The following is an 18,950-nucleotide window of genomic DNA, read 5'->3' as shown; positions in this document are numbered from 1 at the left end:
CGCGGCGTAACACGATAGTCAAGAGGAAACGCTCGGCGTGAAGTGGCAGTGTGGAATCAATGTCATCGCCATCGGTAGTGGTAAGTATAATGATGATGTTGCAGATTGCCACCTTCACAATATTTCCATTTGCATACTCCATGTCGAGTTTAGCCCGATCGAAAGTGCATCATCACCGCGCGGATGGTGGTCTTCATCCGAGACTCTCGAGATGAGTCAGGGAAGCGCACGTAGGCGCGTTTCTCCCTCGCGCGGGATCGTCGTTCACGTGCATATGCCGAACCCGCCGTGACTCGGCCAGGTGCATCACAACCGTTTCATGCCCGATGTCCGCGCGTCCTGCCGTCCATCATGATGATCCTCTGTTGAATGTTGGGATGCCGGTCATTGATTGTTTTTCGGACATGACGTCGTGGTTGAACAACAGCCGCGCTGTGTCGTTTTTTGTAGACATGGAATTCGTGAAATGCCGACCGCCGAACCTGCCTTCTGTATGAAGGATTGCAGGTCATGATCATTAGGTGTTGAGATCTTCCTCATGCCTACGATAGAGTTCATCCGATCAATATGCCGAGATCTCTCGTTCATCGCAGACGGTGATTGCCGCTTCACGAGTGACGTTATAATGAAACAGGATGATGTGTATGGCGCAGTGGGTGTCCATTTCAGCTCTTAGGGTTGGGTTTGGGGTTACATCTTCGCAAATGTACTAGCGAGAACTTCACGCTCGAGACTCACGCTGACATGTAGCCCATATCTATGGCGATATCGTCGGTAGAGTACCAACGACTTGGGAGTCGTGGGAAGGTCACTCAACCGTCTCATGATCGTATATGTAGACATGGCTCAGGCTTGGGCAGTCGCGCCTGCGAGAGTGCCGTCACCCAACGAACCCATGTCGCCAAGCTCGAAGAAGCACCTTCCCAAATCTGCTACGCCTCACATAAACGCCGCGAACGCCACAAGGCCAGATGAACGAGAGCGCACAAAAACGACAGATCGCGACCGCCGGGACAGTTCGAGACAGAATAAGGCGTCCGGGTCTGTGGGGTGTAACGGGCAGAGAAATACATCACGAGGCGACGCCAGCCACGGCACCGCCGAGGACGCGCGGAGGCGCACTACCATGGATGGACATATGCTCGTGAGCCAGGGTTCGTCTTCGCATTATCAATACATGTGGCGCATGAGAGCGGAATCTCGACGCGCATGGTACAGCCTGTACATGCTACAGCGCGTTCTGCTCTCGTTGGCAGGTGGTCGGAAAAATCGTGTTGGGGAGCATCGGCACCTCGCCGATTTTCCTTCCCAGATGATGGCCTGCCGTGATGAGCGCGCAGTAGAATTAGACTAGAGCGATCATGACGCCTCGGATCAAACCTCCGCGCGCGGGCCCGAATGAGTCCAGGCTAGAGGTCAAGCGCAGATTTAGAGCTTTATTAGCTGCTGCCAACGATTTGCCGTACCTTGCTGCTCTTATGGCACTCCACGTACGTGCACATGTATGCGCATGCGGCGAGGAGAAATCACAGTACTACTCGAGTTTGAAGCGACGGAGTTTGCAAGCGGCGGCGGGCGGTGCAGCCGGAAAAGAGAGACACGATCGTCGGCCCGATGAGCACGCACACTCGATTGATTGAGGGAAAGCGAAGGGACCAAAGGGACCAGGCTCAGGCTCAGGCTCCGGGAGCTAATATGTCTCATTGGGAATATCTGTTGTCGGCGACGGAGGTCAGTTGCCTCCGTCCCTTCGGGTCGATGGTAGCAACCGTTCGTTTGCGTTGTTAATACCGGAGAAACACTGTCCGTATGGGCGGTGCAATGCGTCGCATGGGAATGGCCTACAATCTGGACTGCGCTCGGTTTTGTGCGATTCCAGGCATTGAACATCTGCAGGGAGCACTGTGATAGCAGCGACACGGGCACGCTCGACGAGAGGAGTGGCTTGCGCATCGAGGCGTCTTGCCTGTCTGGTGTCTCATGAACCCATGTACACAGAAGCAGCACACCCGTAAATCAGTCCCCGTCCGCGCCATCAGTCGTCGCAAGCCATCGTCAAAATTCGACTTGGCAGCGATATGACATGGTTGTGTTCCGCAAGGCGTGACCCGCCAGCCAAAGCAAAATTCAGCTGTTCCACAATCGAGTCACCACTTCGCTACACAAGTCTGGAGAGCTGCGCGTCTGGCCGGAAACCGTGAAGTGGTACCAGCAGGACGGAGGACGGGGCGCGGCGTTCTCCGTCGGATGCCAAGACGGGCGCGCAGGAGTTGTTTTGGGTGCGGGAACACCTCGTGGCCCGACAGATGTGCCTCGAATATGGTACGGATGTAGATCGAATTGCATGCATACAACTCATGTGAAAGTGCAGCTCTTTTGATGATGGGCTATGGGCTTCTATCTGGACAGAGATATCTCGGCTCGACATTGTCGTCTCTGAGTAGCAATTACTGCCGGATGTAGCAATACAGACATGAGTTGGGTGTGTGAAGTGTAGCATCGTGCTGTGAATGTGAAAGGATTCATGTGTCTGCTGTTGATCTCTGCCTTGCTAGCGCGCTAGCAGTCTAGTATGACACTGTTCCATCTCCACCTGGGCAGTCATCTAGCCCAGTCCAGTCCAGCGACCATCATTCGAGCTCCATCATTACTATGAAGAGGATCATCATCACACCCTCACATGGCCTCACAGTATACAGACACGCACATCTGCGTGGTATACTACTGCGTGCTGGCGCACACAAACTCTTCTCCATGTAGGATATCACAGAGACAGCCCACTCAACCGCGAAAGAGAGTCCCGACCCCGACCTGTCGCTTAGCGCATAGCGTGTACCAAGTTCGCCTTCCACCACGACAGGCCTGTACCAGGCACCATCTCCGATAGACATGGTGTGCATCACTGCAGCAAGATTTTCACCATGATCAGTTGCTAGTCGCCATTGGCGGGCAGACGGAGCTCGGAGGGCGGGCGCGTCATAATCATCGTCTGAACATCAGGTGAGGAGCTCGCCTTTGAGCAGTCCAGCTAGTGTCGATGGGAGGGCGACTACATACATACACGTATAACCCGCATGCTCTTGACCACCATCGTGTGTATAAACATACACCACCTCCACACCTGCTCTCAGCTTCGAGGAAGCATTCATTTTCGACTCTTGTCTAATCAACTACGTACCACTTCTACTGGTGCTTTCACTCGATACTTGACCACAACCCTTAACATTGATACCATCCTCTTCTTTCACCAGTTCGCTTTTACTTCGTCATATCCCGGAAACCTTTACCTATTCTTTACGTGCATCGCTGGCAGCCGCTGGTACAATACAGCAGGATCCTAACGGCTTGCACTGTTGTCAATTGCTCGGAACACCTACCTGCTCGTTCATCGCCGGTCTCGTGCCGCACTTCGGCAACGACACAAGAAACAAGAACGTCATCGACATTGCTTAGTCATTGTCTTTTGTATCGACTCGGAAGTCACCTACAGCAATTGCGCCTGATTCACTCCACTATATTGTTGTCGACGCTTAAAGGACCAGATTATCGCAATGGCTACATCGCCGTCTAGTGCGCACCATGAGAATGCGCAAGGGGATTTGATGCAAGCCCTGTCAGCGTGAGTCGCTTATGATCCGGACTCTCCTAGCAGTGCAAAGGTGTCGGAATGTCAATGCTGCTTGAGCTCAATGCTAATGCATATCTTTCCGATAGATTGTATGTCGGCGGCAAATACTCCGACGTGACTATCACATGCAACTACCGCCAATGGGCTTGTCATAAAGCCATCATCTGCTCCCGGAGCGGTTTCTTCGATGGTGTCTGCTCCAACGCATTTTCTGAGTCTACCACTGGAGTCGTCGATCTGAGCGAAGATGACGAACAGGCTGTCGAGCAGATGATGTACTGTGCGTGATCCCGATCAGATGAAAACTTTCTGTTTCTCACATCGCTAACATCGCTCTCTCTAATCAGTCTTCTATCACCTGGATTACATGCACGAGCAACCACTGCAAAGGCCATCAGCAATGTTTCGTCACCGGGCATACTCCGACCCTCGGCGGCAACCGCTGAAGAAGATCGACTTTTCGCAGATCGAAGATCCTCTTCTCGCTCAGACCGGGCACTACTCAGCCCCGTTATCCGTCGTTACCACACCGACACCAAAAAGCCCATCGATGGGCTCGAAACGCCGATCGGGCGAGTACAGTGACGTTTACATGTCCCCACCAGACAGTCCCGTATCGCCTCAGCTGCCTGAGCTTGAGGCGTGTAGCTCATCAGACTCGGAGACCGACGAGGAAGATTCGACAGAGGCCGAATCCCATCTGATCCTCCATACCCAGGTATATGCACTGGCCGAAAAGTACGACATTCCCGCACTGAAGGAGCTCGCAAAGCGGAAGTTCGAAATGGCAATGGCATGCTATTATGACGCGCCAGAATTCGCAGCCGCCATCGAGGCTGTCTATTGTTCGACCATCGACACGGTATGTGCATTATCCTGCTGCGGCAGACAATCGCAGATTTCGTGAGTCGAACATGCCGCTGACGCATTTTCACAGGATCGCGGGCTTCGAGACGTGGTACTCCAAGCATTTCGCAGTCATCCACAGCTGGTGCACACCCAGGATGTTTATGCTGTCATCAAGGAAACACCAAGCCTCGCACTCGATTTGTTCAAGGTCGAGCGCGGCATTCCGCCATAAAGGAACTCTGAATTGGCAGTCGTGCCCAACGTATAAATTACCTTCGTCAAGACGACAGGAAAAGCCCCTTGCACAGCTGTCTGAATGCCGCCGGCTGATGCGATCTGCATCGGATTTGCTTGCACACGATCAAATTGCAATGACCCACCCCCGTCATGCGAAGCTCAGACTTCCACAACCAATCCCTACAGACCATACTATGGGTTCTTGAATTACATAGCAATTGGCACGGACAATGACTTCCGGAGCGCACCAGCGCTAGCGAAAATCGCAACACTGTAGCAGCACACGGCTCGTGATGCACAAGATTGCATGAAGCTCAACCCAGATGCTCGTTGCATCTACACACCAAATGAGGCATTGGGAAATCTGTCCATGCTTTGAGGTCTTGATATGAAGTTCTGAAGAGCCTCGTATGACTCGTCAAAGACCACTCGACGGGTGACGCCAGCTTTGCAACGAGGATCAGCCGAGAACTGGAACGGCCGAGACACGACTGCATGCCACACATACTCCGCAGCACACCACACGATTGGAGCAGGGACAAGGGTTTCTTGTAATTGTCTCCCAAACGTTGAGAATTCCGCCGATCTTCCATCTCCATGAAGTCTGCCGAGAAGAATGAGAGAGGAGGGTGGACAGAGGACGCAGGTGAAGAGGAGGTTGAACTCCCCCCTCAGCGAACTTTCAAATTTGGGCGATATTCTGTACTGCAAAGCGAAATTGAGGATGGCATCCATTCAAAATACGACCAAATCGATGACACATTCTCCTGTTGCTTATAGAACATGAATCATGGTTGTATAAATTATAGAGGCCGACAATGAAGTTCACCTGCACGGTTGAGTGTTGTATGCACGGATGATCTGCGCGCAACGTAACCCTAAGCTACTGTACACCTGGACCTGGCAATTTGGGACTATCCATCATCATCATCAAGACCCGGGACAGTTGGAAAGACGCGGCTCGCATCTCATCGCTCATTCCAGGAAGGATACCTGCCCGAGTATTTGGCTATCGTGCTGCGCCATCACACGCTTTTCATCATAATCCGGAGATTGTCAAGATCGCCGATTAAATCAGCCAAACCTGACACGGAGGATTCAAGATGGCAATTCTTTCATCGCTCACATTAATCCGCACGCTTTCGCTCGCACATCTGATTGCAGCATATTATTTCCTCGTTGCGCCCCGCGTTGTCGCTGACAACAACATCATCTTCATGTTGGGAGAGTCTATGCAAATGGTAGGATTGAAAATACATCTCGCATTTTCACGGAATCAAAAGATCTACCACTGACATGTAATCGACAGCAACACCCAACATCACTCGATGAATCATCCGATGCAAGTGCTTTCATCGCCGTCCTCCTCGCCTTCATTAGTGTGACCGACCTAGCGGCGACGCTTCCCACAGCGACAATCAATCCTGGCGATGGTGAACACGCGACTCGCGAATACTGGCTGGCCAATGTGCCGATTAGGCTCACGTTTCTCTTCGCATTGACCGGATATGTCTACTTATTCAAGGAAGGTGGAATGCTCGGCGTCCCAGAAGGGTTAGTTGAGAGCATCGTTGGACCCGGAGACAACCTACAGAACAGCCTCGTCTTTTCTTTCGGGTTTCTGGAAATCGCGGCTTGGTTTTGGGTGAGAGCTGATCTGAAGCCTTTGAGATGAGCCATGCTGACCGTGCAGATCTTTACCAACTTGCGCGACGAGAGACGAGAGGCCGTAGCCAAGCGAGTGCAACAGATGAAATCCGAGGAGGATAGCCTATAAATTACGCAGGTCGAGACTCCGCCTGTATGGCGTCTGGCGAATCTCACGACCGAGCGGATCAAGAGCGACCTGTCCGAGCTATGTCGTACCTATTTTACTGTAGGCTGAGCCAGCCAGTCGGGCAAATCTCGACATACGCAAGACTTGCGTGGCAGCTCAAGCATTCTCTGGACCAAAAGTCCTGTTCGCGCGGCCAAGCTCGAGTCACGTCGACTCAAATGGGTCTGCTAGTGGACCAGGCGGCAGACAGCCCAAAAGTCCTCCATCATTCGACCAACTTTGCTTAAACCAAATTATTCAGTGAAGCAATGCGTCAAAACTCAAGATCCGCCGTTCTCTGGATGTATGCGCGCAAACGCAAGAATATGTTGTGATGGAGGTCATCAGAGTGGTTCGGATGTCGGTCAATAGGGCAGCCATTCGCGATCGGTATTCGAGCAGACTCGCCAACGCGCCGACAAGCATCATGCGACTCGACGTTAATTCCTCACAGAATCATAAGAGTGCGACTCGGCCAGGAGCATATCAGACCCGAGCTGTGAGCGTTACTTGAAGCGATTTTCGAGCAACCGGATCGTGTCTGCAATTTGATGACCACAATGCGTAAGCGTCGTCGGAGCGGTTTCCTGTAGCTGGCGGGAAGTGCTGTATGGCGACAATAAGCTCAAGCTTAAATATATTAATTCCATGGACGTGGAATTTTTTTGTCCCAGTATCATGTCGTCGGAGTCGATAATGGCTGCGGTTGCTGTCTGTCATTGGCGGATCAACTTCCGACGCTAGTAAATTGGAATGATTTATCGCCGAATCCCTTACCCGAGCGGCGGGTTCAGCCGGCTAAACCTATATTGGTGCTCGCTCTCCGTCACACCTATCGTTTAGATCTCTTGATCACATTCATCGTGATTCGGACAGCACCATTCCTCTCTCTCATCAAGTCAATATACCCTGGAGCTAGCACCACCATAATCTGTCAGTTCTCGACGATCGAGCAGGCGCCTTTTCATTGTCTCACACCCCTCATCAGGCGAATTCGACCTATAAATAACTTCCAGCATCAATCGACATCCCGAGCCATGGCCGCATTAGAGGCACTCCCTCGAGTTGTGCTGGCTCGCAGCTCTGCTTGGACCGCCAGCGCCATGCGACCTCCCTCAGCATTTGCTCTCAACCAGATCACCACAATGCGACAACAGCACACCACCGCACGATCACTCCCTGCCACCGCGACTTTTGCCCGTCAAATTTGGGCTGCGCGGAGGGCCAGTCGGCCACAACCGAGTATTCTGCATGTCTCAGCCGCCCATCGCGCCTTTTCTGCAACACCAGCACCGTCCAAGGACCATCACTTCGACACGCTCAAGTTCGTGCAGCGTCTACAGCAGGAGGGTTTCACAGAAGAGCAGGCCACAGCCATGATGAAGGTCCTGGGCGATGTCCTAGAAGAGTCGATTCAGAACCTGACGCGGACGATGGTGCTGCGGGAAGATCAAGAGAAGGCCACATATGCACAGAAAGTCGATTTTGCCAAGCTGCGTAGCGAGCTGCTCAATGCCGACTCGACCGAAAGCAGCCTGACCCGCGCGAGCCACGAGCGTTTGACCAACGATCTGGCCAAGCTGAACAACCGGCTCCGCGATGAGGTTCAGCGGACTCAGGCCAGCGTCCGGCTGGATCTCAATCTCGAAAAGGGTCGTATCCGTGAGGAGGCTAATAGCCAGGATCTGAAGATTCGCGAGACGGAGACGCGCATCGAGCAAGAGAGTGCAGCGCTCCGAGAACGTCTGGAGGCGGTGAAGTTTAGTACGCTTCAATGGCTGATGGGTGTCTGCACTGGTACCGCTGCCATCATTCTCGGTGTGTGGCGTTTGCTGATGTGAAGAGGTTCGGAGCCTCATGAGGTTCAGAGGTCGAGAAATCAAGACTGCTTGACTGCACCGCATGTAGCGCAGGATTCGCACAGCTATTGCAGCTTGATAGCTCTAGTCGTAGATGTGAAGTTCTCGCCTGTCTCTGCCCTTTTTGGTCCAGCGCGCACTGCCAGTATGTAAATGCCACAGGCAAGATGCTGTCCGTGGCACCGTAGTAACTACCATAAGACGCAACTTATCCCCATTATTTCTACAATTGTTATCATTCGTTCATGGCGGCGCTCGATTGCGAAATTGCTTTAAAGCTCTCCTTAGCATTTGATGCATTCTGAGGTTGAAAGCCACCAGCGGCCTGTAGAGCACCCGTACATGTAAAGCCATATGATGAAAACGACGACAAACAATCTTTCACTCCATGATTGCTCTTACGTATGACTTCTGAGAGAGAGATCTGACGATAAGATGTTGTACGTGCGGCCATCCAGTGGAGGCTCAGAGATTCTGCGGGAATCTCTGAATGCCCGTGGACAGTCATCAATTGATCCATGGATACATAGGTAGCCTTAATCGTGACCTGACACTGTCTGATACCGTCCAGCGGCCATAATAGATGACGATTATACAACTCCGTCATAAATATTAATCGTCGTGTTCTCCGTTATAGTCCGATACATTTTTCAATTGGTTTCAGGTGAACGTTGACACCGTCACGCCGAGAGCATTTACAAACATCGGGCTAGCGTTTACGCTTGGAAACCGCAGCCTCCAATCTGACATATCGAAGGGCAGCGCACATTTAGACCAAGCACAATTCTGTCGCAATCATGGTGAAAGCTCTCACTTTCAAGGGCGACAAGAAAGTGAAGAAGCGCAAACGTCCAGCGACCGACGCCGATGAAGACGGCACGACCGCAAATAAGCAGCTGGCACTCCACAACGATGCTCCACCCGAAGACGACGACAATTGGGTCTCTGCTCTGGCCGTGACGGACTTGGCAGGCCCGGTGATGTTGGTCTTGCCATCTGAACCGGCATCCTGCATGGCCGTCGACCAGCTCGGCACAGTCTTCACCAGTCGCATCGAGAACATGATCGAGAATGAGCCGTCCACTGCAGAGCCCCATGATGTCCGGCAGGTGTGGATATCGCAGAAGATCGTCGGCATGGAGAACAGCTTCACTTTCAAAGGCCACCACGGAAAGTAAGGATGGCTCATTCATAGAATCACGCGCGTTCATGCATTGTATATACTGACAATCGGGGAAGGTACTTAGGTTGTGACAAATACGGTATCCTTTCGGCTTCTCGCGAAGCCGTCTCTCCCGAGGAAACGTTCCTGGTCGTCCCTTCCGATGATTATCCCGAGCAGTTCGAAATACAGACGACCCGTTCGACCTATCTTTCTGTGGACAGTGACAAGACCCCCGCGGAGGTTCGCGGAGATAGTGAGAAGACGTCTGAGACGACCCATATCCGCATCCGCATGCAAGCTCGCTTCAAACCCAAGCACAAAGCCGAGAAGGCCGAGAAGATTCGAGCAAAGATCAGCCGAAAGGAGCTCGAAGACGCCGTCGGCCGTCGACTTGACGATGACGAGGTGAAGATGCTGAAGAAAGCGCGCAGAGAAGGTGATTATCATGAAGCGTTGTTGGACGTGAAGGTCAAGGGCAAGCACGACAAATTCGCATGAAAATTTGTGAGTCGATCCTGCATTCAGGTGCGTGAGGAATCTGCAAGCTCTTTGTCACCAAGCACTTCTCCTGCGTGTCGTGCTGTACCCACGGAAGTAATATCGGTCTCGGAGTGTGCATCGCCGACGCGATCGGTGGCGACGAGGACTGATGCGATGTTTGGGTAGCTCTTGAGCGCGTCTGTTTGGGCGAAGCGCAATGACCGGGACTCTGGTGTTGGTGTCTCATTATTGAGAGCTCTGTCGCGGAGATACGCCGCTGTGATGCGCTCGACGCGAATAGCTTGGTCTTGTCTGCCGTTGATGTTGCAGAGAGCATGGGCGTTTTGCGCGACAGAGAAAACGTCATCTTTGCTCATGGTCTTGCTGCAACTTTCTTCCTGCAGCCTTCTATGGGCAGCTAGAGCCTGTCGCCATGTTGGTTCCGCGGTAGGCTTTGGCCCGTCTGTGGGCTCGCTTTGGCCATCTTCCCTTGTGTCTCCTACGGAGTTTCTTGCTGAAGCGTAGATCGATGGATCGGAACTGTCGCTCAGGGACGGCGGTACAGCTCTGATGGTTGAAGGAAGCGAGGCGACCAAAGGCCTTGCAGGAATCACGGTCCGTGGAACAGGCGTCATACTGCAGAGGACGGTTTCGCTCGGACTATTGTCCATTGGCATACGATTGTAGCGCTTCGTTCCCGATGACCAGCCACAGCATAATTTCATGTTGTCTTCACCAAATGATACCTCACGAGCATGAGAATCCGATTTCAAATTCAAGAAAAGTTATGAGTGGTTGTATGGCTTTGGACCTGCCACTCACCTTGCTTTCAGATTATCTTGGTCGTGTGAAAGGGTGCTATCTTTCACTCTTCAATCCAGCACTCTCATCTCGGAGCATGGGTCGGAGCGTAGCTGCCGATGTTTCTTTGAGGCCGAACATGATACCCAGGCTCGCAATATTCCCTCGCTCATACATGTTGCTATGCTCCGATATACGTGTCACCCGGTGTTCGTGCTACCACATCGGGTCGGGAAGGATGTTGTAGACGAACACTCCCCGCAAAAGCGAGAAATCCCACTCCGGTCATGTTGTCACCACATTCCTTGTCTTCGCCAAATACGATCGACGTGATCTGAACATCACCCGCGTCTCATCTTGGCGAATGTATACGCGCGGTGGGGGCGTTGACGTTGCGAATTGCGTGGGCATTGCGTGGTCGAGGGTTATGTTGACATGCTGTGCGGTGACCGTATGATATAACGCACGTGTAGCTTCGAGCCAAGGCGATAGGTGTGCGAGGTGCGGGCATGAGCTATGCATAATCAGATACGATAAGGAGACCATGCTTTAACTTAAATCTACCTAATCTATGCAATTCTCCAGACCGCTCCATCGCATAGTCATGCGGATTCATCGGCATTGAAATTTCCCTCATACCTCGCTTCGGACATGGACCTCACCCAGTTGCGACATGTGTCACTGCTGCCCACAGGGCGTGACTAGTTGCGCGACATACTTGAGCGCCAGCTCTGTCTTGCCAAACACCGAGCAACAATTTTGAACATACTATGTCCAATGACTATCTCTATGTCGGTGTGTGGAAAGGCAAGCACCTGCGGGAGTCTTAAGGCCCATGCCCTCTCGTCTGTGATCAAGACCTATTATTCCACAGCTTCGACACAGCCGGCCGCCAATAAAATTGCACAACAGCATCACGACAATCAAGCCGAGCAACAACGTGAGTTATTTGTCAATGTCTTGAACGCCAATGCCACCAAGCGCGATGCGAAGCAATACCTTGCTCGCTTTCAAGCAGAGAAGAAACATGCAGCCGAGTCTGCGAAGCTCAAGGTTGAAGCTGAACGCAACGGTCCCTCTTCGATTCTCTCCGACAACCTCAGGCGGTCTGGAGTCAATTTAGGTAGTCTATACACGCCCAGTCGCGCCATCGCCGAGACGCCGGTTTTCGTACAACGAGCAGATGTGAATGTCGACCACCAACATGATCGATCCCAACAGCTGCACGTGGCATTGGTGTGCTTGAAGTCACCCGAGGACATTGATGATAAGACCATGGAGGGCCTCGCCATTACTCTAGCGCAGCTCGTCAAGTTGGATATGCGCTTGATCATTGTGCTCGACTCGTGTGCCGACCAGCTCCAGCCGGGCGACGAAGATGGAAAGTCTTCGGAAGTGTGGATCGGTTCCAACGTGCGAGCATTCCGAAAGCTCCTCTACGCCCAGGCTCTGCGATTATCAGCTGCGATTGGGCGACACAGCCCAGACGAGGGCCGCTTCGTGCCCGGAGCTCTGGAGTTTCGAGTCGATGGAGCAGCCAGCACTTCGTGTTCGGAAGTCGATGCACGGGTAGCCATACCAGAGCTACTTCTCGACCCGCTGAAACGAGGACTCATTCCCATCCTGCCACCACTTGCGTACACCGAGTCCGGCCGCTTATCCCGGGTATCAAGCACCAATGTAATGGCTGCATTGACGCAGAAGCTAGAAAGCATGAACGCTGCCGAGAGCCAAGACCATCCTCTGGCACCGAACGGAATCCTCCTCGATCGGATCATTGTGTTGGATACTATTGGAGGGATCCCGAGCAAGAACCGCGGCGACGGAGCCCATGTCTTCATCAACCTGGAACAAGAATTCGATGCGATCGAGCAAGAATTGACAGACTACGCTACAGCTGCTCGCGACCATGCGAAGCCAGAGATGCGGCGGAGGAGTTATGTCTATGAGCAGCACCGCACGAACCTCGAGATGATCCAACAGTGTTTGTCACAACTCCCCTCCTCTTCATCCGCCGTGATCATCACCCCTCAGGAAGCCGCCAGCTCCTCGCGCAAACACCGAGACCACGACGACGCGACATCTCTCGGCAGCGCAGGGACTCGCCGCCGCAAGAACAGCCTGATCCACAACCTGCTCACGAACAAACCCATGGTATCTTCCTCGTTGCCCGCCGCGCGCCTGCCCCACGAGACACACCCCGAGGGGGGGATGCCGCAGCCCGAAGTTGTACAAGCGTCCACCCTGATCAAACGCGGCATGCCGCTGACCATCATACCCACGCCGGACCCCGTCCGCGGATGGATCGCCCCCGGCAGCGACTCGAGTTCCGCAACCCCCGACACCACGACATCCCTCGACCTGGAGACCGACCCCCGCGTCGATCTCCCCCGCCTGGTGCACCTCATCGAGGACTCATTCCGGCGGAAGCTCGACGTGCAAGCCTATCTCGACCGCATCCGCGGCCGGACCGCCGGCCTGATCGTGGCGGGGAACTACGAAGGCTGCGCGATCCTGACGTGGGAGACGCCGCCGTCCGCCGCCGCCGCCGCGCACGCCGTCCGCGGAGGAGGGCGCCCCGCCACCGCGACGGACCCGGCCCGCCTCGTCCCCTACCTCGACAAGTTCGCCGTGCTGCAGTCCTCCCAGGGCTCGTCCAACGTCGCGGACATCCTCTTCCAGTCCATGGTTCGCAGCTGTTTCCCCAACGGCGTCTGCTGGCGGAGCCGCGGCAACAACCCCGTGAACAAGTGGTATTTCGAGCGCTGCGCCGGGAGCTGGAAGCTGCCGAAGGAGCCCCCGGCGCAGCTGGCGTCGCCGTCGGGATCCCCCGCGGGCGGGGACGGTGGGGAGCGTCGCCCGGGTGGCGCTGCTGCGGCGGGGAGCGAATGGACGGCCTTCTGGACGGGCGAGGACGTGGTGCAGGATCTGCAGAGGTGGAGGGATTACGTCGAGGTCTGCGGCAGTATCCAGCCGAGCTGGTCGTCGCCCGCCTCGCGATAGATAGAGGGGGGTTTGCTATGTACATAACGGCCGCGTCGACTCGCGGGGGAACAGATGATGACTTTCGTAATTCTTTGGTTTTCTTTCTCATTTCGACGTGCTGCTCTCTCGGCATGCCTCGAAGACGTGATAGGGTACAAACATGAATTCGTGGTACAGAACGGGCGCGCAGTCAACAAAGAGACCGTCGTGCCCTGTGAAGGTTCGCCTCTGGGCCCCCCTCCCCCAACCGAAACACCCACGCCGTCAACTCCATTCACAAAGCTTTAATCGCCGAGAGGTAGGTCTTCCCGGACGCGGTCAACGCGCCGCCTTTCGTCAGCGGCCAGACCGTCCCCAGCCCCTCGCCGTTGCTCGGGCCGTACGCGACGACGTCCGGGTTGCCCTCGAGGTACGTGACCATGCCGCGGATGAAGGCGTCGATCTCGCCCTGGTCCGTGCAGGGCTGCCAGGTCGGGCGCGGCCGCACGCACGCGAACTCGCTCACCCAGACGGGCTTCCGGTAGGTGCGGACGTAGTAGTCCACGACGGCCCGGGCCTGCTCGACGCTGGGCGCGTTCACGTGGATGCTGGTGACGTCCCAGGAGCGGGCGACGGCGGCGTCGAAGGGCGTGAGGAAGTCCTCGTCGCGCTGCTTGCACATGCTCGGCGAGCCCAGCACCGTGCCCTGGGCGGCCAGCGGCGCGAGCAGCGCGTCCCAGTTCGCGGCCGCCGCGGCGACGCTCATGCTCGAGGACGACGGGCAGTCGCAGTCGGGCTCGTAGAAGCCGAACATGTACTTCGGCGCCGGCCGGGTGACGCGCATGTCGGTGAAGCCGCCGAGGCGTTTGGCGGAGGACTCGACGCAGGCGGAGCCCGGGGCGCCCCAGAGCATGCCGACGCCTTCGACGCCCAGGGCGGCGGGCGGGTTGGCGGTGTAGTCGGAGTACCAGCTGATGTGCGGCGCGAGGTCGGCGAAGGCGTCGGTGTCCTGGATGCTGACGTAGCCGGAGAGACCCGCTTTCCGGCCGTTGGGGGTGAGGGCGCCCGTCTGGTTGCTGCTTGGTGGCGGAGCCGCAGTGGAGGTGGGTATAGTAGGCGTCGTGTCGGTGACTGTTGGAGACGGACCTGAAGGAGACGCAGTTGGAGAAGGATCCGAGGGAGATGCGGTCGGAGCAGTCGGCTCGATCGTGATATGTACCGCAGCTTCGGTGGTGGTGGCGATGTGTTGGGTTTGGATCTCCGTATGGGCTGGCAAGTCTTGATGCGCAGCGTACGTCGTCGTGGGTTGAAGATCGACCTGGGTCGTGATGGCCGTGGCCCAATGACCCGTGAACCCTCCTCCGCCGTGATCATCATGACCGGCGATCACGGTGACCCATTCGATTTCGGTCACGATCTCGACTTCGACCACGGTGTGATAGTTCTGCTCGGCCCAGGCCTTTGCGCCGAGCACCGCAGCAAACAAGAAACTCTGGACGCGCATATTTGCAATGAAGAAGGAATCTGGTGAGCCGGCACGCAGTCTGATGGTTCTTCAAGAAGGTGGAAAACGAACGACGGACTGCACTGCACAGCAGGCGGCAAGACAGACTGGTTGGAAAGGAACGACTGAAACGAGCGTGGAAAAGAACCAATGTGCTGCCGACAGAGTGCAAATCGAAGAAGAGAAAGTGTAAGAGAAAGAAGGTGGTGGTGATAGTGGTGATGGTGACAGTGGTGACGGCGCACCTGCGGAGAGGAGAGGAGAGGAGAGGAATGAGTGTGACGGAGATGGAGGAGGTGGTGGTGGTGGTGATCGACCGGGACGCAATACTGTACTGTGGCTACCTACCTACCTAGGTATACTGAACTGGACTGTGTTCCTCCTACCTGAGACGGTGACACCACGACACCACAGTGACTCCACCCACCGCGGATCGTGCGTGCAGTCGGAAGCAAGCGAAATGTCATCAAATCAAGCACATTCTTCCTACTGTACTGCTGCTTCACATGCACACACACCCACTGGATCATCGCGTGGCGGCGGCGGTGGTGGTGAAAGAAAGAGAGAGTGATGACCCTCATCACTCACTGCTCATCACGCTCATCACACGCGCCGCCGCCATGTGAGGACCATCAACCTTGAAACTCTATCCCAACTCGTCGCCATCCCTGCAGCCTTCCCTCCGCGATTTCATTGGCGAGGGCCGCTAATTGAAGGCAGGGCGTCTCTTTGATGATTGCGGAGGCGCAAATGGGGAGATGATCTGGTGATTACTGTTCGCTGAGCTACAGCATTTGGCTTACCCAGCAGACTCTCCCTCCCCTTCTTCTTCCCCTACCACCACCACCACCGACGACGACGACGACGACGACGACCGAGAGATCTCCCAGGCCGACCTGATGATGGCGTGTGGTGATCATGGAGGTGCTGTACGTACTCCACTCTGCCAATGGAATGTTGTCGGGCGCAATGTTTCAGCCCAGGTTCCACGGGTGAAACCAGTGAGTGAGGATCGTTCATCGATCGAATGCCCAGTCCCTTCCTTCATGATCATGACAGTACATGGTGCATGGTGTATGGAATCGTGGCCTGTACACTGTATACAGTTCCTGTATGTACCTGGGTATGCACCGAATGGCCTACCACGATCCTGGGCGTGGACTGTAAATTGCAGGTGAGGACGAGTGTTTCAGATATTCCGACTCCCCCCTACGCGCCAGATCTCTTTCCCCATCAGGCTAACGGGAAGTCTTGCTTGGACTGACCCCGGCGCTTCCAGCAATACCTAGGAACCTAGGTACACCTGGGCGCTGTGTCGTGCCCGGATGTCTCTTTGTGCCTCAGGCTCAGGCCATGTCAAGTCCGCAATCAATCAGCACCTGCATCATGCTTACCTCATCATCCTCTCCAAGCTACCAGCTAGTATGGTAAACCTTGGGGAAGTTTCCTGCTGCGAGCGCCCATGTCGTCATAGGTAGCCTCCGAGGCATGCATACTCACTGCCAGAGTGTGCCATAGCTTTCAGAGCTCCCACGGTGTACAATACACATACATCATATACATCCTATACTCTGTCTCCTCGCTGCTTCCCACCCAACAATCAACCAATTCACGGAAAATATACCCAATCCCAAACTCTCACATCTCTGTCGTCCTCATCTGTGAGTCGCGTCCGACACATTGCTGACCTCTCTCCCTCTCTCCCGGGTCATTCTCCGAACGATTGCTGACACCGACCTCGCAGCCTCCAAAACAACAACCGACATGTCTTCCATTCAGCTCCTCCGCCAGGCCCGCCCGGCTGCTCTCCGCGTCATCTCCCGACCCTTCAGTGCCGCCGCCATCCGCTCCTTCCCCGAGGCCAACCGCGGCGATGCCCTGAACAGCCGCGAAAAGGCCGCCGAGGACATGTACGTCCGCGAGCAGGAGAAGCAGAAGCTCGAGGCCTTGAAGAAGAAGATCGCCGACAGCGAGGCCCAGCTTGAGAAGGACCGCAAGGAGCTGGAGGCTGCCTCTAAGAAGTAAACGGCTCGCGAAGGGACCGCGGTGGGGGAAATGGGCATGCCTGCCCGTCCCGTCTTCAGTGTGGCCTGGGATGGGGAACGGAAGGCTGGAACGGGACGGTTTTAGGCGAATGTAACATATGATCACGTCAAAAAGTTCTCTTATCGTCGACGAACACCAGCGATGAAGCGTACGAAAACATGACAAGTATTTGAGCACGCTCCATTTGGAGGCAATTCATCGGATCGACGCAGCATCGCGGATGTGCACGGGAATTTATCCATTTAGCTCGTGCAGAGCATACTGCCACTAATGATGCTTGCGAGTATCTACTGTCCCCATTGGAGTCGTCGCTGTATTTAACTGTTTATATCACACACCGGGCATCTTGGGTAGCATGGTCAAACTGCCCACATGGAAATTGGTGGCGGATCATAAGACTCCACACCACCAGTGAAGCAGCGGCGCCGCCGCGGGAGTGCTGCCCGCGGAGGCGCCCGTCGGACGGAATTTGTACCCTAAACGATGTCATCCTTCATTGAAATAAATCCACGTCGGCGCTCGCGTGTCCCTTGTTTCTGTCATCCCACGATATCGTAACACTGGTCGCCATTGCATCGCGATCGATCAAGAGGATAACGGATCATCAACAGTACTACAGTCCGAACACCCACGCATCGACTTATCCCATCCCATCAAATCGTCATCATGCGGACTACTTTACCGACCCGTTCGCTGCAGAGGATCTTGCACATGCGTTCGGCAGCATCGCATCGCATACCACTACTCCCTCGATCACAGCCACATTTCCTTTCATCATCGCTTCCGCGGACGACATGGCCATCTGCTCGGACCTCGCGCAGCATCTTCGCAGCCCTCCAGGCCAGAACCCTGTCGACAGACGCGGAAGAGCCTGCCCAACGCCCCTTGACCGATCGCACCCAAGCAGATAAAGTGAGCCAGGACCAGACCGATGCGGAGGCCATCGCCGCGCGCAAGGCTGCTGCGCCGGCGTATCAGTTGTGGATCACATGCAAAAAGTGCTTGGAGAGGTCCAGCCATACCATTTCGAAGCAGGCGTACCATTTCGGCTCCTGTGTGGTGCAATGTCCCAAATGCAAGAGTCAACATCTCATTTCAGATAATTTAAAGGTCGGTTTCTCCTTGAGGGTAGCGAACATCGCGACATCAAACGTTTGTTTTCCCGTCATGCTGACCCTCTCTTCTAGATCTTTTCGGACACTAACATCACGATGGAGGATATCGCGAAAGAGCACGGACAAAAACTGAGGAAAGGGAGATTGGGCGCTGACGGCGACATTGAATTCTACGATGAAGATGCAGAAGCCAAGGTGGCACATGCAGAAACCAAAGCGGCGTGAGCATACGCGGGAAACTCGACCCCGTCCATACATCTCTACTCTTATATCCTAGCTACGGCGCTGCAGTCATCACTGCCGAGACCAGCAATCCTGGGAATTTGTTGCAAATCTACTCTCGCGACGGGGCATGGAGTATTTGGCAAGAGTCCTGCCGCTGATGTCGCGTCGGGATTATCGAATTGTCTGGATTGCGCGCTGTCCGCCAATGATGGAAATGACCGATAACTGCGTTGGTTGCGCACGCGCGCACAACTCGGCTGA

At 54.8% G+C, this 18,950-nt stretch overlaps 10 protein-coding genes across 10 annotated transcripts; 7 read left to right on the top strand and 3 right to left on the bottom strand.

Moving 5' to 3' along the window:
• The first annotated feature begins 706 nt into the window (after positions 1-706).
• On the top strand, positions 707-1,415 carry K489DRAFT_182205 (uncharacterized protein). The gene has a single exon (XM_033599469.1). It carries the CDS (start codon positions 824-826, stop codon positions 1,352-1,354), a length of 531 nt encoding a protein of 176 aa, XP_033461458.1. The 5' UTR covers positions 707-823; the 3' UTR covers positions 1,355-1,415.
• Positions 1,416-2,056, bottom strand: K489DRAFT_182193 (uncharacterized protein). The gene has a single exon (XM_033599468.1). It carries the CDS (start codon positions 1,951-1,953, stop codon positions 1,477-1,479), a length of 477 nt encoding a protein of 158 aa, XP_033461457.1. The 5' UTR covers positions 1,954-2,056; the 3' UTR covers positions 1,416-1,476.
• A 1,170-nt stretch (positions 2,057-3,226) lies between these two features.
• On the top strand, positions 3,227-4,880 carry K489DRAFT_182130 (uncharacterized protein). The gene is made up of 4 exons (XM_033599467.1): positions 3,227-3,619; positions 3,715-3,908; positions 3,976-4,490; positions 4,566-4,880. The coding sequence occupies exons 1-4, from the start codon at positions 3,552-3,554 to the stop codon at positions 4,707-4,709; spliced, it is 921 nt and encodes a 306-aa protein (XP_033461456.1). The 5' UTR covers positions 3,227-3,551; the 3' UTR covers positions 4,710-4,880.
• A 937-nt stretch (positions 4,881-5,817) lies between these two features.
• On the top strand, positions 5,818-6,491 carry K489DRAFT_408798 (uncharacterized protein; the record flags this gene model as incomplete). The annotated part of the gene is made up of 3 exons (XM_033607522.1): positions 5,818-5,955; positions 6,024-6,359; positions 6,408-6,491. 3 exons carry the CDS (start codon positions 5,818-5,820, stop codon positions 6,489-6,491), a joined length of 558 nt encoding a protein of 185 aa, XP_033461455.1.
• An 897-nt stretch (positions 6,492-7,388) lies between these two features.
• On the top strand, positions 7,389-8,606 carry K489DRAFT_335804 (DUF1640 domain-containing protein). The gene has a single exon (XM_033602196.1). It carries the CDS (start codon positions 7,568-7,570, stop codon positions 8,369-8,371), a length of 804 nt encoding a protein of 267 aa, XP_033461454.1. The 5' UTR covers positions 7,389-7,567; the 3' UTR covers positions 8,372-8,606.
• A 580-nt stretch (positions 8,607-9,186) lies between these two features.
• On the top strand, positions 9,187-10,052 carry K489DRAFT_408796 (actin-crosslinking protein; the record flags this gene model as incomplete). Its single annotated transcript, XM_033607521.1, has 2 exons — positions 9,187-9,563; positions 9,629-10,052. The coding sequence occupies 2 exons, from the start codon at positions 9,187-9,189 to the stop codon at positions 10,050-10,052; spliced, it is 801 nt and encodes a 266-aa protein (XP_033461453.1).
• K489DRAFT_378834 (uncharacterized protein) lies at positions 9,632-11,219 on the bottom strand. The gene is made up of 2 exons (XM_033604499.1): positions 10,857-11,219; positions 9,632-10,764 (listed from the first exon to the last, which is right to left on the bottom strand). The coding sequence occupies exon 2, from the start codon at positions 10,757-10,759 to the stop codon at positions 10,076-10,078; it is 684 nt and encodes a 227-aa protein (XP_033461452.1). The 5' UTR covers positions 10,760-10,764; positions 10,857-11,219; the 3' UTR covers positions 9,632-10,075.
• Positions 11,220-11,774: 555 nt separating this feature from the next.
• K489DRAFT_292102 (N-acetylglutamate synthase) lies at positions 11,775-13,820 on the top strand (the record flags this gene model as incomplete). Its single annotated transcript, XM_033600210.1, has 3 exons — positions 11,775-12,183; positions 12,232-13,648; positions 13,721-13,820. Coding segments are annotated over 3 exons (1,926 nt in total), but the record flags the coding sequence as incomplete, so codon positions are not given.
• A 286-nt stretch (positions 13,821-14,106) lies between these two features.
• K489DRAFT_292923 (glycoside hydrolase family 128 protein) lies at positions 14,107-14,889 on the bottom strand (the record flags this gene model as incomplete). The annotated part of the gene is made up of 1 exon (XM_033600237.1): positions 14,107-14,889. A coding segment is annotated over one exon (783 nt), but the record flags the coding sequence as incomplete, so codon positions are not given.
• A 3,171-nt stretch (positions 14,890-18,060) lies between these two features.
• K489DRAFT_315596 (zf-DNL-domain-containing protein) lies at positions 18,061-18,689 on the top strand (the record flags this gene model as incomplete). The annotated part of the gene is made up of 2 exons (XM_033601101.1): positions 18,061-18,459; positions 18,537-18,689. 2 exons carry the CDS (start codon positions 18,061-18,063, stop codon positions 18,687-18,689), a joined length of 552 nt encoding a protein of 183 aa, XP_033461449.1.
• Between the last annotated feature and the right edge of the window lie 261 nt (positions 18,690-18,950).

This window comes from Dissoconium aciculare (genome assembly GCF_010015565.1).
Source record: "Dissoconium aciculare CBS 342.82 unplaced genomic scaffold K489scaffold_4, whole genome shotgun sequence".
Lineage (NCBI taxonomy): Eukaryota > Fungi > Ascomycota > Dothideomycetes > Mycosphaerellales > Dissoconiaceae > Dissoconium > Dissoconium aciculare.
The sequence above is the reverse complement of the archived record's forward strand: the minus strand, read 5'-3'. Positions and strand labels throughout refer to the sequence as shown.